The sequence below is a fragment of the Astyanax mexicanus genome, chromosome 2 (assembly GCF_023375975.1).
Source record: "Astyanax mexicanus isolate ESR-SI-001 chromosome 2, AstMex3_surface, whole genome shotgun sequence".
Taxonomy (NCBI): domain Eukaryota; kingdom Metazoa; phylum Chordata; class Actinopteri; order Characiformes; family Acestrorhamphidae; genus Astyanax; species Astyanax mexicanus.
In genome coordinates, this window is record NC_064409.1 from 60,008,960 (window position 1) to 60,028,297 (window position 19,338).

At 39.5% G+C, this 19,338-nt stretch overlaps 1 protein-coding gene across 3 annotated transcripts in view; it reads left to right on the forward strand.

Moving 5' to 3' along the window:
- The window catches only part of slc1a2b (solute carrier family 1 member 2b), a 45,398-nt gene that overhangs the window by 7,993 nt on the left and 18,067 nt on the right, over window positions 1–19,338 (forward strand). Inside the window, exon 1 of one of the 3 annotated variants that reach the window (XM_007228154.4) lies at window positions 15,829–16,138. The exons of 1 other annotated variant lie outside the window; for it this stretch is intronic. In XM_007228154.4, coding sequence (XP_007228216.2) covers window positions 16,134–16,138 — 5 coding nt within the window. In that variant the 5' untranslated portion in view covers window positions 15,829–16,133. Of the gene's footprint in view, window positions 1–15,828; window positions 16,139–19,338 lie in introns of those variants that run through there. One more of the 3 variants, XM_007228156.4, reaches the window with a different exon arrangement.

Sequence of the window (19,338 nt, forward strand, 5' to 3'; positions counted from 1 at the left end):
ACTGCGTTAGACCAAGAGCTGTATGAAGATTAGTCAGTTTGTATTCATTTGTACCAGTGTCATACCAAATGACTTTGTAACTAGAAGATGGACTGAAAGCAGAAACAGAACGTTTTTCGTACATTTTGCCACTTTTTCCACCATTAAGTAAAATAAATAACCTATTCAGAGAAAAAACAACTACTAAATGTACTAGGTACATTTACCTCAGGAATGATATTCTAATCGTACACTTACTTTAGCAGTGGTATTTTTAATTAATTATAGGTTTACTTTAGGAATGCTATTTTAGTCATACATTTACCTTAGTAGGACTATTTTAATCACAATTCTACAGCAGTAGTTCTGTTTTTATCGCAAATTTACCTCAGTAGTGCAATGATAATCATCTATTTATGTCAGTGGTGCTATTCTAATCATAACTTTACCACAGCACTGGTAGTCTAGTCACATGAGTGAAATGCACACAGAGTAAGGCAGTGAGATGTTTATTTAAAAAAAATGCTAAAGCTACATTTGCTCGGCTACTGTTACGTAATCTTAGGCTTTCAGTTCATATCTTTTGGCTGAAAATCAGAAAGTAGTTTTATGAAGAGGTAGTTAGTAAACCTATACCAACTTATACCAAATGCAATAAGTGATGCTAAACACTTTATATCAGACAGCAAGTTTGGTTGTAAATAGCTAAAAAAATGAAAGAACAGCTTGTTTTTTTGGAAATGTGGATGAAACAAATCGGAACACAAAGTCAGATTCACATTATTTTTATCCTTCTCTAGCTCCTAGCTGATAACCAGCCAAGTAATCAGTGTCCTGCCCTTGCTTACCTGGCTTATGTGTATTGGAGACTGGTTGGAGGTCCCTTTGGGCTATGATAAGATTCTGTGGAGCAGATGAGTATTCTCAGAGGGCCTCTGTTGGTGCAAGCTTTTTTTATTTCAAGAAAATAGAAGAAACAAGTGCATGTTGGAATGAAAAGCTGAGGCAAAGGCTGAGGCTATTCCTGCTCCAATACTGTCTGTACTGGTTTATAAATTCCAGTATCAGATTTGAGTTAAATGCCTACAGCAAACTTTCTCTCAGCAAATATGGATCAAGACTAGTGACTTCTTGGTTTAGAGTATACCCATCTTCCCCCTAAAACAGTGTATTTCGAACTAGTTTTTTCACACGTAGTGACTTTTTTGAGTTCTAATTTGATATATTACTAAAATAAAAGTATATGTAATGTAAAATACATTGTGAGTTTCAGGTTACATTACTGAGGCAATGCTTTAGTTCAGGTTCAAGCCAAAGTTTTGGATTATCTGATCTTATCATCACGTGTTTGCTTTTGTGTTCTTGTTCCGTAGTTCTGATTTACCCATAATAAACCTGTAATGTGCTGTGATGATTTGGTTGGCTGGCTGTTATAATAGAGGTTTCCAGAAACTCATTGCAAGTACATGCTGTTCGGTAGCTGTAAAAAATCCTCTTTTCTATAGATGCAGTTAGAATTAGATATGATAAGAATTCCAGTTATCGTGCATGCTGGAGACAGTTCTACAGGCCTGATCTTCCAAACCACCCAGGGTTGCTTTGGCAGTGGCCTGTCCCAAATTAAGGTCAGCATCGGGGAGGCACGAACAGGCTCTCCAATGGGACATCGGATGAGGAGGGGAGTTTCTTTTTGTTCTCTTTGTTGGCACTAGAAAGGATGCAGTCTGCTAACAGTCTCTCATTGTTGTAAGCGAAAGTAATGATAATTAAAGTGAATTAAGAAATAATTAAAACAAAATGGAAGAGCAAACCTGAACAATCCAACCTAATACGCAATATGTCCGATTTAGGGAGATAGACACGAGGCCACAACAAGTGTCACCTACAATGACCTTTGTCACTCTCACAAACACAGACACCAGTGCATAACAAATAATGATAAAACATTATACCCGGCTTCATGTGTTTGCACATTACTGTGGTCAGTATGACTACCTATTAGTGCTGTAAACACCTTCTTTAAGAGTTCAAAATCATATTTAGAAAGTTATGCTGAAATGTGTGCATATATCACAGCCATATTTGCTCAGAGAGACAACCATATTTTGTACAAGTGAGAAAATGTTCTGTGTTAATACAAGTTATATAAACACTGAGCTATTGTGTCCTGGGATTTTGATTGACTGGTCCCATGGAAACTAAAGGACACTGCGCTGACTGCGGAATATGCATGTGAGGCCTCTCTCAATTATGTGATTGTGGTTCTTCCAGAGTTGCTTGCCTGTTCTCATGGACAATTCTTGACAGATACCACCAGTCACGATTAATGTCATCCACTGCACTGTCCGCTGTGGGTCTTCAATTATGTATTTCTGCTACACACACAACACTGTGAATTGAGGAATGTTCAATGTGGAATGCTTGCACATCTTTTGAAATGGACCATCACATCCATCTGGCACCCAGTATCAGGCCTTGCCATGAGCACGCTGGGCATTTTATTCGAAATTATATGTTAACATTGCCAAGGCTGCACAGAAGTGCATATTGAGACTAGTTGTCAGATATAATCACCCCCATGTGCACCTGCCATTTATTTTTCTTCTTTTCTATTTTTTCCTCTGATGTGAAATGGATGGCAATAGCCTTATCAATTTTCCCCATTTTCTCCCCAATTTACACGGTCAATTATCCAACCCACTAATTAGGAGTCCCCCTAACTGCTGCTGATGCAGCATTGCCGAGTAGCCAGCAAGCTCGGAGGAAAGTGCAGCGTCTCGGTTCCGATACATCAGCTCACAGACACCTCGTGCTGGGGAGAGAGCGCCATCTTCCCACCCAGAGAGAGCAAGGCCAATTGTGCTCTCTCAGGGCTCTGGTAGCCAATGGCAAGATACATAAACAGGATATCTCCTCCATAAACGGCAATCTACTGATCATAGTGGCAGCACTTACTCCACTGGACCACTCAAAGCCCCTTAACTGGACTGAGACCAGCTCCTTTAGTTGGTCCAGGCGCCTTTCACACCTGCTATTTTGGTTTAAACCAAACTGCAGTGTCCGAAGTTCAGGACCAAGTAAGGCAGGTGTAAAAACAACCAATAATTAGTTAAGTATGTAATTCATTAAAGCTCATCTGACGCTCATCTTCTGCACATTTGTAAGCCTCTGAGAAGTACTTGTGAGTTTCTAAAAGTCTTAATGATGAAGCAGCTTCTCCTTAAACTTTGTCTCTGCATTACTCTCCTCTTTTCTTTCCTCTATCCTTTCCCTACTCCTCCTAATTTTCAGCTAAAGTCTCTAATGGGCTTTTGAGGAAGCGTTGTGTGCGTCTTTGTGCCAGGGCCGGGTGATCGCGGGACATTAATTCCACTCTTGAGTATGTAAATAGCCGGAGCTGTGGGAGCGGAGAGCCGAGCTGCCACTTGCTCACTTAATCTCAGAGCGCTTCATCACTTTTACGCGCTCTTAACGGGAACGCATGAGAAGCCCAGGGCCACACGCACAATGGTAGCTCCCCAAGGGGGGCACCACGGCACCCTATGCCCACCGCCTTCTTCTTCCGGAGGGCCCCTATTCCTCCTCCTCTGCTTGCGCTTCGCCCACCCCTTCCCAGCAACCCCTGCCTGAGCTGTGGAGGCGCACACACAGGACCGTCTCTGTTTACCTCCGGCCGCGGCCAGCGGAACACCAAACAATCCCCTTCACTGCCTGTTTGTCAGGCCCGCTTTTGAAAGGCAGGGCATAGAGAAAGACGAGGAAACAATTAAAAACCCCTCCTGAACCTTTGCGCTAACAGTTTCCCAGCGCAGGGAGCCTGTGAACGGGCGCTGAGCCCTCTAAACTGCCCCATTATTCCACTGCACTTGGCGTGTTCCAAGAGCGGCTCGCCTCAATGGACGTCCCAGCACAGTGGGCTTTTTGTGGGGGACTTGGCTCACCACACCATGCACTGGTTAATTAGGAATTGCATTCATTTATCTATCTATCCACCCATCTGTCTGTCCACCTACCTATGGCCTCTCTAGTGGGTTCCATAGCTACCCCACATTATTTGCTTTAGCGTGGCATTCACCACACGGTATGTGGTGGCAGAAGAGGCAGGGATCATGTGTTTACATTTGAGGATACATCTGTGATTTTTGCCATGACACCTTAGTCCACGGTTGTTAGATTACAGCCAAACAATTAATATTAAAAACATAGATCCTTGAACTTTTGGTTTCTTATAAGTGTAGCTGAACCCTGACTATTATGGCAAGGCAACATGAACTAACAGAAATCAAGTTTGAGTGTGTGCCCGATAGATTCAGGATTCCATTGCTGAAGTTGTGTGGGCACAGAACGAAGTGTGTACCAGGAATATAAAGGGACAGAAAACCACATGTGACTTAAAATTTACAAAGAAAAATGCAGCCAGTCTATTGGAAAACAAACAAATGCTATGGCTAACTAGCTATGACCCTGTACAGCTCGTATCTCTCAGCTCAACAACAGTCAGTACAGAGGCTGTAAACTGAGTAAACTACTACTAAGCATGATAAATGATGACGTACACTTTATTTCTTTAAATATATGCAAGTACAGTGTGAAAAGTAATGCGAATCTGGTCTTTATCTGCCCTCTATACCAACATTCTACTGTATATAGCAGCACTTTTATTTGCAGGGCTATGGTATGGATGTTCATTTGCCCATTAAAAGAAGGGCTGAAAAATCCTGGAGGAAACATTGGTTTTATATAAATTTCTTTAGAATAAGTGCTTTATTTGTAGAGTTAATCTGTACTGTTGACACTGCTGTACACCATGAAGATCTTGAGAGTTTGGAAAGCTGAGCATTATCATGTCTGTGTGCACATTACTGCTTAAATAAATCTGCAAGAAATTAATGCCATAATCTTCATAAATATTAAGAAATGCATGGCTGCCTAATTAAACAGATAAAATGTGCCCTCATAGCGCCTCGCTCTATAGCATTCCAATTAATTTACTGACAAAATATTTGCATAGTTTCAGAGAGTGCACATCAAATAATGATGTGGAAGAAAACGCCACCCCCAAGAGGGCTCAGACCAGGAGAATTCACACCATTCCACAAAGACTCCTTTAGTTGTCTCAGATAGCGTATATAAGAAAATCTTTACTGTCATGATCTTTCCCTTTTGATATCATCCCTGCTTTTGTGCACTACTAAAGATGACTGATTTTATGTTTGACCAAGTCTTTGCAGTTTAATTAGGTGCTGAGATTATGCTGAGACTTATTAGCTGTGTGTTACAGAGCTCTCTGTAGCATTTAGAGTTGGGCTGTGTGATTCTGAAAGGATAGCTGTGGAATATTTATGCATAATGTAAAAAGCATGAATAATTTCTTTCTGATAGAATTTTGGGTCAACCATATTTCTTTCCCATTGCCCTGGAAGGTTTTTCGTCATTTCTGTGATTTCTGTGTTAATTAAACATTTGGAGCTTCATTTTTACAAATGAATGTCGCTATTTTTACACCTCTTTTAAGTATATGTACACACATACACACACAGTAATGTAATTATAAGTACCATTGCGTTCCTCCCATCCACATTAGACATGCAAACATACAAAAGAGCATGCAAGGGACCTTCTCATTACACATGTACATAAATCCCCTCAGAACAAAACACCTCCCACATACAGCAACACTCAAGATTCTATACACAGACTTTTCATTTCATCAGTGTATAAAAAAAAATGATGGACTACATTAGATCTTTATTTTCCACTTTTCTGTACTAAATATACACTTCTTCAATTATTTCTTGTTGTATTTGTCATCAGATTGATAAAACTATATTTGTCATCAATTTCAGCTATGTGTATAAAATAAATTGCAATTTCAATGTACATATCAATATTTCCTCTAGGAATTTTTTCAATAGTTTTGGAGCAAGTTTTCCATGATACTAACATCAATGCTCGATAGGGTTAAAGCCACAATGCTAACAGCTGGCCTCAGCTGGCCTCATCAGTGTTGGAGCAGATTAGCATGGTCAGAGCAGCAGTACTAACAGACACAGCAGTCGGCCTCAGCAGGGATTGGAGGAAATTTAGCATCATTATCACACTTGGTACCAGTTTACCTCTATCTAGCTGTTTTCGAGCTGAAAGCTACAAGCTGTACAATGCTAGGAAAGTAACAATAGCTGAGATAAATTAGCCAAAGCATGTTTTGTTTGTCCAATGGCTGGCTGCCTTTCTTTGTGGAAATTTCTGATCTGTGCCAGCGATGGTATCTGTCGTTTAAATTAAAAGTCTCTGAAGAATGTCTCAACTGCAATTTTATGATATATTCTGAAGTAGTGGTTTAAAGGATTACATGAATACATCAAAAGTTTGGTTTAATAGATAGACTGACACAATGAATACTTGTAAACTTGAATAGCATTTATTTCCCAGTGTAATAGCTCTTTTGACTATTGTATATTATGGAATCGACACTAATCCGGGAAAAGTGAAGAGCAGAGCTCAGTTAAAACCCGTCACAAACACACTGAACATGATTTGCTTCATTCTTCCCCCAGAAGAGCTTAAGCAGTTCCCAGCAGGAGAGCTTATATACACTGTCCTTTATTGTCCAGTGCATAGACCTTTCCATGTTCTGCCCACAATCGCCTCTTTTATAGCAGTGGTAGCAGAAAGGTTGGGTGGGCAGGCTTTTCAGAACACTGGCAAAAATCATAGTTAGTTTTAGCATAAAACAGAAACTCAGTGTTAAACAAAGATCACTTCAGTTTCTCAGTGGCTTGAATGGGATTTTTGTGTTAAACTATAAGAGCCTAGCAACAGCAACTGCGAAAGAGCTCATTTGTGAGTGGAGCAAGGTTAGGCCAGTTACAGCTATGCTATTTCTCTAGGGCATTTTGAAGTGAATATTGGCTGAACTTGGTCTGGTCTGGCAGTGGTCATGTTGAGACCCAGTTATGGCCAAGACTGATAGTGAGAGAAAGGGCAATTCTCTTCCTCCCTTGAGAGTTTAGCCAATTACATTCTTGGGGGACGCCATTGTGTGATAATATCTAAGATTCAGTAGTTTCTAGTGGTTAATTGCAACTCTCCAGAATCGATCTCTGGGACAGTAAAAACAACCTTTGGCACAAGTAAGGCAGTTGTTTGACCAATTAATTCAGTCTCCAGCATAAGTAATACAGTTGTAGGGACAATTAATACAGTAATTTGGACAAATAATACATTAATTCTGACCATAAATGCAATTGCTTGGACAAAAAAAAGTATATAGGATAATTATTACAGTAACTGCAGTGCTTGAGACAATTACTACATGAATTGGAAACTTTATTACAGTCTCTGGGACAATACAGTCTCTATAGCAGTCAATAACAATGCAATTAGTAGTACAATTAATACAGGCTCTGTGTCTATTAATACTGTCACTGAGACAGTTGGTCCAGTTGTTGAGACAGTTATACATAATTTCTGTGACACTTAATAGAGTCATTAGGACAATTAATAGAGTCATCAGGACAATTAATACAGTGTCAGAGGCAATTAATATGGTGTCTAAAAGATTCTCATGCATCAGTTCTGCTCTGTAATGCAATAAAAACATTAAATATCAGCTAAACAAAAAACGAAAACAGTTGTAATGAATATGTAGTATTTGTAGTTAATTAATTGTAATTAGTCTGATCATGCAGGTGGAAATAAATAATAATCTAGTAATATTTTGGTGCAATAATGTATTGTTTAATGATTTAACACAACAGTGTTTATATCTGACTGAGTGTTTTTCAGATTACAGATGAATCGGATCTAAATTGACATGCTTAGTGGAACGTTTTCCACCTGGTTGGTCAAGCTTTGTTCTGTGTAATCTGTTGTCTTTAGTAAAGCACACACTGAGGACAGAAGCAGTGGGCTAACTGTGACGCATTGGACTCATATTGTCATAGTGAAAAATGTTATTCAGCCCTGCTATTTCTCTTCTGCAGGTTTTCACTGTGTATGAGAATTGCATTGCTTTATATCTTTTAGCCCTGTTTTATATATATATATATATATATATATATATATATATATATATACACACATGTGGAGAAGTGATTTCAGGTGTGTGTGTGTGTATGTGCGAGTGGGAAGTGTTATCATATGTTCTACCATTCTTGTCATATTCCATTTTCACTGCAGTCAGCTATCTTGACACATCCACTGTCCTCTTCTCTCTCACCCTCATTCTTCCTCCTGGTGTCTCTGTGCTCTTTTCTCCGTATGGGTGAGCAGTGGAGCAGGTGGTGGGGGGGTGGGTTTGGTCCAGGCTGATTTAATGAGATCCTCGGGGGGGTTAGCTGAGCCGATCAAACGCAGCGCACCACCACAAGCAGTCTTTAAACAGAAACACTGACACTAATGATAAAGCCTGGTCTAGCAAGGCTGTTGTACATAAGGAAGTCATATTTCTCTTTTAGCGTAAGTCTGATCTCACACACCAGGAGAAGACCAGAGGTGAGGGGGAGATTCCAGTTCTTCTTTAATGTGCGTTAATCAAAAAGGTTAAATAGAAAATCCCTGAAAGACAGACGAGAGTTAATTTATCTGGTTGAGTTTAGCCAAATGTATCAAATATAATTAAAATAAGTTTTCTGTTTAGCTACATAACCATACACTGGTGAGGGTATCGAAAACAGTTCATCCTGCTTTTGTTAAAATTACTGTCTGCACTGTCCAGGAATGGCTGTTTACTAGATCCTGGAGCATTGCTGTGGGGCATTAATTGCATTCAGCAACAACAGAGGATGTTAGATGTTAACCACCCCACCTCAACTCCCCAACTCAGTCAAATCCCAAAAGTATTGATATCAGTTTATTGTCTCTTCAGAAACTGTTTTGTACTGCATCTGTAACTAGCTGTTTTTATCAATAAATACAAGCTTTACATGCCTAGAATAATTACACGCCTTACCAGTTGTTTGTTTACCAAAATACTGACTTTCTATTTGTAAATTTCAGTTACAATTGACTTGAATAGGTGCAGTTATGATACGAATAGCAGTTCTGAGGTAAATGAATGATTAAAATAGCAGTGCTGATGTAATTTTTTGTGGTATGTCTGGGAAATGTTATCTGGTAAAAATGTTAAGTGTTAAATAATATTTGTAGTAATAATTGTCGTTTTGTAATTGCCTTCTCTTTGTAAACTAAGACATACATTCGTTTGTCAAAATTGAATGGCAAAATTAATGAAAAGCTCAATTGCTGTATCAATAGAAAATAATATAATTCGAAAAAGAATATCATTCACAACACTGAAGTGTTCCCCTCCTCCATCCCCAGGGTCCACTCTTATGCTAGCCCACTCATCTACTATTTACCAGATGAATGAGTATCATCCAGTGTGGCCTGAGTACCACGGCTGGCATAATGGCTCTGTTAGCACATCATTGGAGTGGATCTGGTCACACCTGAGAGCCCTGTGCACACAGTGGCATCACGATTTCCCATAATTCCCTAATCACCACCTCATTACAGCAAGAATGAGGTCGCCACAAACAAAGCAAATCGCTCCGCTCAGGCTGATGGAGTTGCATGGAGGAGCCAGTCATGCGTTTTGTGTGGACCCTGCTGCTCCCAGTGAAAACGGGTAGACCGACAGTGATCACGGATGAAAGAGTACAGAAATATTGTGTGGAAAAACAGGCTTTTTATTTACTTTTTATCCAGTGATGGCAGGAGGCCACTGGTAGAAATTGAGCTCTTGGAAGTATCTCGATATCCTATCAGTAATCATTTTGTACTAGAATGGAAAATTAGGCTTTACTGCACTGAATTCAGCATTAGCCAAACCAAACTTGTAGGCTTGTACTTGCCTACAGATATACACTGGCATTCCACATGTTATGGAATAGAAATTAATCATGTCGCAGGACTTTTGCCAATGTAGCACTGACCTGTGAAATATGTGTGTGGATGCTTCTGCATTGATTTTTTGTTTGCATGGACATTTTTGGCAGATGCCACTTGTCACAATTATTACCACATACTGTACTGTAGGGGTGGGCGTTATGGCCCTAAAATAATATCAACATTTTTTATGGTATTTTTGCTATAACAATACTCTTGGTGATATGACAAAACACAACATAAAAATATTTCAAGAATACACTACTGCAACAAAATGAAAATTAGATATGACATGGCACACCCCTAACTGAAACATAAAAAAAATACAAGAATTTTATCAGATTTGTACCAGAAGTCAATAATCCAGATTGCCATGATACTAATAATTCACTCCATATATCTCCATATATCCAGGATTAAATTAAAACGAATGATTCTGGACAGATATAATCAGATAAAATGAGAAATGAAAACATTGTGATTTTTTCTTTTGCTAAAAACAGCAAAAAAGTAGTACCCTGATGTGATAATTAGGGGTGGATGATATGGCAAGATATTTCAGGGCTATTTAACAGATATTTTATAATAATATTGTTCATGATAATTAAAAATGTTGGCGATATTATTGTGAACGATACGATATGGCACACCTCTATTGTATTGTCCGCTGTTCCAATTTCACCTCACAACTTATACAAGTCTCATGACTTTTAATATATTGGTGTAGTTTACTTTTATTAGTTATAAAATGTTTGATTCAGAGCCTAAAGTGTCAAATGATCAATGAACAGATTATGGGATTAAATGGGATAGTGGGGACAAGAGAAGATGTTTTTAGCAAAGCCAATTTATATGATTTTGATATATAATTTGCTACACTACAAAGGAGCTTTGGGTTTGTGTGTGGTAGAGGGTGGGTGCTTTGTTAAGTATGTGTGTGTTGTCTGTCCTGCAGCAGTAATTTGACCTTTGTCTGGATATACACATTCTGATTTTCCTCTGGCTCTGATGTCAGACTGTGTGTGTATGTGTGTCCAGTGGGTTACAGTGGAACAAGTAATTTATTTATTTATTTATTTATTTATTTTTTTTTCAGATTTGTTGATGTCAGTTAGTCCTTCTACAACCAGTTTCACAACCTAAGGGGGCAGTAGTGACTCACTGGTTAGAGCACTGGATTATTGATAACAGGGTTGTGGGTTTAATAGCGAGGTTTGGCAAGCTGCCACTGTTGAGCCCAAAAAGAGTCAGTGTTGGTAAAAGAGTCAAATTTTTTGTTTCTCATTTCTGTAGTTGGAAATGTTAATTCAGACTTTAGGTCACTGCCTTTATTCGTCTGAGTAAGAGTCTCACAGCATCACAGTCATATAGATCAGTGTGTTGAATCACTTTAAGAAATTGTGAGAGCAGTGCACTATACAGCAGTAATAGCCAAATTTTGTACTAGATTTTTTACTTGTGAATAATTGCCCCTGGGTTGACTCAACTATCTAAAAGACCCTCATAAATGCAGATTAGGGGTGTGCACAGGGATTTGAATACTCTGAACTATTTTAGGCATCCCTTTTTAAAAGAAATTAATGTTTCATGAAACATTAGGTCAGGGCAAAAATATGATGTTAAAATATAAAGTCACATTGTTTCATGTGTTATTTTTCTATGTTATTGTTGACAAGCACATTATGATTATTTTCTTTTCTGGGAATTCTTGAAAATCAATATTAATCAAAATGTTTAATCTCTACTCTCTATAACCTAATCTAGATTCATTCAGGCAGTGTAATCCAACAGCGTGAGGTATAGGAATGTTTATTAAAGTACTCTATTTGCTATAGTTGAGTGTCTTTTCATCACATTTGTTGGCCTAGCTCCAAAACCTTGGATTTGTGAGTGTGAGGCCCAGAGGGACACTCTGTATCCGGAGTGCTGGAGAGCAGCCAGCATGCTGGTCCTCTATCTGCATGGCAATGCCCAGGCCAAAAGGATGAGCCCCTATACATAGCACTGGGAAGATCTCAACTAAGTGTAAAGTTCTTTGATGGTTCATTGAGGAGAACATGTCAAACATGTGAGGTAAAATATAATTTAAGCACATGTTTTATAGAATAAAAACATGTTATAATATATAATATAAAGTACCATTTTGTTTAATGATTTATAACCTAGATCTGTATATAAAACATATATATATATATAAAACTAAAAATATCATTGTTGAGGCGTAGTGGCAGAACAATTTAACACAGTATATACACACACGACTCATCTAATATTTGCTTAAATGTCACCAGTTGCAACACTAGCCAGCAACATACTACTAGATAAATACTTGACCACTTTTCATGGCAGAGTTAGTTCTGTATTATTGACTCTTTATTATTTATATACTGTACTGTTTATTGTATCTACTTTATGTACTTTATGAGTGCCTTGCTATCCCTTTGCTATTGTAACACTGTGAAATTCCCCACTGTGGGACTAATAAAGGATTATCTTATCTCATCTATCTAAAAACATGATGTTAGCCTGCTTATCCATATGTTTGGGGTCATTGCTCATTTAGTGCATTCACCTGTGTCTAAGTGTTAACCATCTGAAAGATGGGTTTGATATTAAAGTAAATGAAACCAAAGTAGTTCCCTTCTTCATCCACATTATCCTAGAACATGATGCTGCCTCCACCATGCTTAACATAAGATAAAATAAGATTCTTAGATTATTACTTCTCCAGAGTTTCTTAAATGTAAGCCTGTTAGTTCATGGAGATTTAAAACTTGGTTGTTAACAGTGGCACTATTGTTCCAGAAGCTCTGCGTTTTGGTGCACCTGGGTATTTATTGACCTCTCAGGTAGATGTAGGTGACAGTTTTTGGTATTTTTACAAACCATGGCAAAGTGTCTTCATCTCCCAATAACTTGTACTATTGAACTAATGATCTTGTAGTCTAAAATAGTTCAAAAATGGGCCCAAGACACATTCCTGACTTCCTGACATTCCTGTAAATTATCCTACTTAAATCTACACTGAGGACCATAACTGTACATGTTAATACAGTGTAAAAAGCCTGGCTTTTTTAGAAATGGTGTTAAACTCATTTGAGCTGAATTGGAGGGAGGTCTCTCTCTTGCACTCCCTCTTTCTCTCTCCCTCTGCTTCTCTCTCTTCTTTCCTTTTCTTTTCTCTGAGCTGTGCCCGGGTTGCTAAGACAACCTGTGAGGGCCGTCATTGCCTTGCATCCTCTGTGAAAGCACAAGTAGAGGGAGAGGGAGAAAGAGGGAAAGAGAGTGACCCCTCGCTCCACGAAGGCAGCATAAAATCGGGATAATCGCTGTCGATTATGCCGCACAATGGGCTGCGGTTTCTGAAAGATTCATTCATCCCGGAAAAGAGGGAGCTGGAGAGAGGGGAGGGGGGGCGGGGAGAAAGAGCTATCCATCGGACTCCAAGCCCCTTCACAGCTCTCCCACGGTGGGCACAGGCATGACATCAGCCGCCTGAATGGAGCTGGCATTCGACTCATGCCCACCCTCCTTCCCTCTCCCATGCAAATGTGGTGCCCGGTCTTGGCCACTGAAGCTGAGGCAGCGTGGGGGGGGGTTGTGGGGTTGGTGGGGGTTATGGGGTAGAAGGGGCCACTGCCACTGTTTGCGTGTGGGACAAAGAGCCCTCAGATGAGGAGAGGGGTTGCAGGGGAACTTCACATGGCCTTAGCCAAGAGTGCGAGAGAGGGGGAAAGAGAGAGAGAGAGAGAAAAAGAGAGAGAGAGAGATTTAAGGTGCCTTTCACTGGCCCCTTTTGGCCTGCTAATGTGAAGCTCACACATGCACACATACCCACACAAATCTCTGCATTCCCTATACATTCTCCATACATCCACCTTCCCTTCACATGCTGAAAGGACGGGGCGCCTCAGTCCGATTTCAACAGGAGAGAGAGAGAGAGAGAGAGAGAGAGAGGATCTCATGACAAATTGTGTAGGGACTGATGGGATTCCCATGGCTGTTACCGTGGAGCTGTCTTTCACTTTGCTGTAATGTGACTGCTGCTTTTAATGTTCATTCTTCATCTAGACTTTTAATAGACCCGTTACTTTCTTCCTTTTATCCAGATCGAAAGGAGAAAACGTTCAGTACCTCCACTCCGTTTCTGTCAGGCCTTTTGCTTTAGTAGCTCCTCGACAGTGTTAAAAAAGCCTTTCAAGATTCATTCCTTTCCCAGTGTGAACACACTCGCCATTGTTATGAAGTGTTGCATAACAGGCTCACTGCCAAATGTCTCACTTGTAAAATAATGAGTTAACATGCGCTTAGCGTAAAACCTGGGATCGCTATTACAGTGGGCATTTTTCTCATTCTTTTATATTGTACATCAGTATGGCAGCAATGGCAGCAAGCCAATTCTTTTCACACCTATAGTTTGTTGGCCCTGGTCTGAACCAGTTAATATGCTTTTGTGAACTTGGAGCATTTTCCTCCTGGTTTGCTTTGTTTTGCACAAGGAAAAAAACAAATGCAAAAAATGCATCAAAGTAAACCACGTGAGGGCATTCTCTTTGCGTATTGGTCAGAGGTGCCTGGGGTGGAAGCAAGAAAGTAAATACAGGAAGAAGATTGTGTGTTGTGGATTAGTGTATATTTCTGTCCAGTTTACATGGAGCAACAGCAGAGATGGCATTTGTTCATAGCTCACAGTTTACAGTAATTACCTGACCTTATACATTACACCTGTAGTTAGGTTGGACTGAGGTCATATCACACCTGCACCCCAAACAAACCAGACCAAGTTCCTTTGGGATCAGACCAACATCAGATCTTCTCAAGGGTCTAGGTGAGGTTGCTTTCCTGTCTCAATCCAAGTGCAATTTCTGTATTCACACCTGGCTTAACAAATTGTAAAAAAAAAAACAAAAAAAAACAGTATACATGTGAAAATGAAAAAGGTGCCGCTCCACACCTACCTTGTTGGGACTAGATTTTTCAGACCTATCAGTTTGGTCCAAAAAAAAATTAGCTAAGGTGAAAGGTGCCACAAATCATGGCCCTAGCCAAAGTACAAAAATATAGTCAGAATAAAAGAGATGGTCTCTATCGAGATCAACTGAAATGTGGTCCGGTTCCTCTGCAGTGTGAAAACACTTTTATACGTAGTTTAGACTAATTATACGTTTAGTTTAGACTAATTACAGGAAGTCCAGGCAGGCTATTGTAACCTATTAAATGTTAGAAAAAGAAAAAATAATTAAGACTGTGGCAAAGTCCACTCTTGTTTGTGTGCAGTCACAGCAGAATTAGCGTAAGACATTAACCTTGGATTCCTTTTATTTATTTTTGTATGGGTTTAATCTACAGTCACAGTAGATACAGTACATACAGAGCTCTGTTGCCCCTTTACTGACAATGAGATGACACAATCCTGGAAAGATATTTTGCCAAATTAGCAATTAATTTACAAACCCGAACCATTAATGTAAGGAAATAATATATCCTTAAAGCTGCGAAACCAACCTTAACCACACCAATTGTATACAGTTATACAAGTATACAATAAAGACACAAAACTTAAATTGGTCTGGATCTTCAGGTGTTAAAAACTCTAATAATGTGGGAAACTGTTACAACACTGCATTCCTCCTTGTCTTCTTTCACTGACAACCTTTTATCAGCAAGTTTGAACCACTTGACAGCAGCCTGTTTGATAGGTAAATAGATGTATAGACTATGTCAGGAAGTTGCCAAGAACAGAAACATGCCTCTGCCTGGCCGTGGAATTTTTTTTTGCTGATAGTCCGTTTGATCTGAAATCGCAGTGCTGCGCCTTGCATAGAGACTGACTGATTTCCTGAGCGGGTGAACATGCTTTCTGGGGGGGATTAAGGAAAGAAGAGAGTGAGAGCGCGAGAGAAAAGGGGTCCCCAGGGGATTTTCAGTGCTTACATTTAATCTGGGTTAGAGACTCCTCCCTCTGCTACCTCCACTGTTGCTGCTTCAGTGCTTCAGACCATCTCAGCTTGGCTCTGTCTCGTCGGGACTGACTCGCACTTGCTGCTGAGGAACGGGACTTAGGGCTTTGCTGTCGGCCTTCAAAGCGAGAAGAAGTCACTTTGGCTGTGGGCTCAATCAAGTAATCTCGGGCAAGTGAGTCTGGACTTAAAGCAGCAGGACTGTCCTGTGTTTGGAGGCTCTTTGCTGTCTTGCTGAATCAGCTCATGCTCATGGCTGAAGACTGAAGCCAGCCTGTATATCATTCAAGCAACTAGCCAGAGATGACGTAAGTTCATGTCCATTTATGACTATTACAAGTACAAGTTTCTTAAGATCTTTGTAATTTAGATTGTCGCTGTCAGATTTTGTAACCTCATTATCCTTTGAATAGAATGCTTTAACATTGTGATAACTTTTTAGGAAGTATATTTTTCATTTATAGAGGTATATAGAGGTATATAGAGATATATAGAGGAGATTTAATTCTCAACATCAGGCTTATACTTAAGTATCTAGATGCAAAACAAAGCAAAATTATATTTTCTATGATTAATTTCTTTAAAAATGTGGAATATGTAGATTCTTTGTCAGGTCTGTGGATTTTTATGGGATTTAATCATCTTTCATCTCTGTTTCTATGACCCAATTAAGTGTTCCTCAGTTGCTGAAACAAAGTGCAACTGTCACTACATTGCATTGTCCGTGGTTCTGAAGCGTGACCTCAGAAGCTCAGCGCTGGAGGCGCTTGTCGTCTAGAGATCATGCCCTGTTTTTGTGGGTCCATGTGCTGGACTGAATGTAATGAGGGAGCGAGGAACAGCCTCAGAATATTTATTATCATGAATCAGTGTGTTCTCTATGTTGCTTATTATTGGCTGGGGTGAGACAGGGCCTGGAGCTGTCCTCGCTGCACATTAGCCCAATGTTACTGAGACTGCAGGTGACAAATCCGGCTTGTTGTTTGTCTGACCTTTTTTTCTGCTGGGTGGAAGGTCACCATATGCGGTTGGAATAGCCAATGACCAAACCCCCCCCCCACACGCACATGCACCAACACTCTAATAAGCTACCACACACTGTCAAAGACTCATTATGTCCATTGAACTTACGTAACCTTCTGTCCAGTGGCAATGGACTAAGAAAGCCAGTCATATTGTTGTCAGTATGACTAAGAGTTCTTGGGAGGTTGACACTTCACTGACCTTATCATTATGGTATAAAAATGAAAACGCTGTATTATTTAGTCGCTTCATTTAAGCCTAGCCTCAGATAATGATGAATGAAGGACTGGGAGAGGACTGTCAGAGTGAAAGGGATAGAAAAAAAGGCTTTAGGCCTTGATGTTTGACATTTAAACCCCTGATGAAAGCAGATGGTGTAGAAACATCAAGATGATCGGCACCTTGAGTAAAACTTGTTAACCTTTTCACCAGACAGCCCTGAAAGCTCACGTCCCACAGCTCTGCCTTAGTTTTTCATTTTCCGCTTTTGAGTTGTCAGTCTCTACTGCTGGACAGTTTAATTACTTTTGTGGCTGGGGATAGTCTTAGCTCCCTTACGAAGGATAAAGAAGGTCACATTAAAGAAGGAGAGATGTGTTTCTTAAGTCGATTAGTTATTGCACCCCTAATCCACATTATGTGTACACAAGAGGCAGGCGATATGACGGATAACCATGCTTGAAGGTTCTGTTAAAAAAGTCACAGTATTTAGCTTTTTTATAAATATAATAAGCAGTGCCAAGTAGTCTGCAATGATAAATGTTAAGTATTTTACCCACTGCACTGTATCCAATAAAACAGGACAAACTGTGCTCTTATTATAACAAGGCACAGTAAGTTGCACAGTAGTAGACTGAAGTTTACCTTGACACCACTCTTCTAAATTAATTTGCCCCCTCATTAGCAGCAACATATTTCTCTCCTGAAAACATTTTATTTGGGTAAGTAAAGTGCTTTCGTTTATTTACAGTAAGCTTAGATTACCACATTTTTCTCCAGCACTAAGGCTGGAGAATTAGCCTTAGCAACTAACTGCTCCAGCAGTGCTAGCAAGGGTTAGGAGCAGACTACAGGCTGATAATACTCCCCTGTGAATGAAGAAAGAGCTAGTGTGGTTAGCAGCTAATGCTAATGCTGCTCCAGCAATGCTAGCCGGGGTTAGCAGCAGGCTACAGGCCGATAATACACCCCTCTCAACAGGGAAATATAGAGCGCGGTAAGCAGGTAATGCTAATGCTACTTCAGCCCTGGTGCTGAAGAAACTAATCTGAAACTCTCTTATAATGCTGCACTTTAGCGGAGTGCCTTTACTGCTCCTTACAACCTGACTGGTAAAATTCATAAATAAGATGCACTGCATTAAAAGGCATATTTCTGGGAATTTAAAAAAATTAAAGATTTGAATTGCGCTTTATTGTTTGAAAAATACGGCACAAGGTAGAGTAGCATGTGTAAGCTTACAAAGCCGGAACCAGGTTCAACATAGTGCTAACACCTGACTATAACATGTCAGGGGTTACTAATGTACAAATAACAGCCAGTGAACTAGATTATCAATACTCAATACATGTATTGATTTCCAAGTATGCTTTCCAGCAAGTTTTTAAAAATCACCTCAAGATACTGAGCAAAAGAGATTTGTCTTTGATTGTTTATATTTAGTTATTTTAGCGCTTGAACGATTTTAATATGATATTCATATTGAGAACACTGAGCTAGTGTTTTGTTATTATTACAACTGAATGCGATAACCCATAATTGTTGGTATTTATCGTAAAGCTTTACATAGTTGATGTGAAAGATTTTGTGCAGCTCCATCAAAGTTACATAGTGCAGAAGCTAGGGCTGGGGAACATTCGTCTTTTAACCATCTGAAAAATATCACTGCAAGACATGCAGGGTATTACCAGAAATGAGGAGCAGCATGAGCTGGTAGCATAGATAATCCTGCACTTACATGGCTCATCATAAAAACTTCCCTGCTTTATTTAAAAAAAAAAAAAAGTAATTTTTTTTATAGAGTTTAAAACTGTCAGTGTCACAATTTCAAATAATAAAAAGCTGCAGATCAGGCTAGAAAAGAGCTAGTTAGATTAGCATTAGCTTTAGCTTAGTTAGCAGCATGATAATTGTTCACCACAGAACACACTTCACTTATGAATGACTGCTTGACAAATGAATGACTGCTTTTGGGTAGACAGAAAGCTGAAATTACAGATCTTTTTCGTGGCATGTTGGTTCTACCAACTTTCAGACAGCTCAGAGCAACTGCTGTAGACTAACTGACACAAGTATTGACAAGAAAAACTACATTGAAAGAAGGAAGTTGAGTAACAGGAGTGACAGGTTTTTAGAGTGACAGGTTAAATGAGATCAGATTTTTTTTTCACTTAGCTAACCAGCTAAGCACAGGTAACTTTGCTAAACACCACAACATAGACAAGACAAGTTCCTGCTAACTAGTGCTTATTATTATTCACGTTTG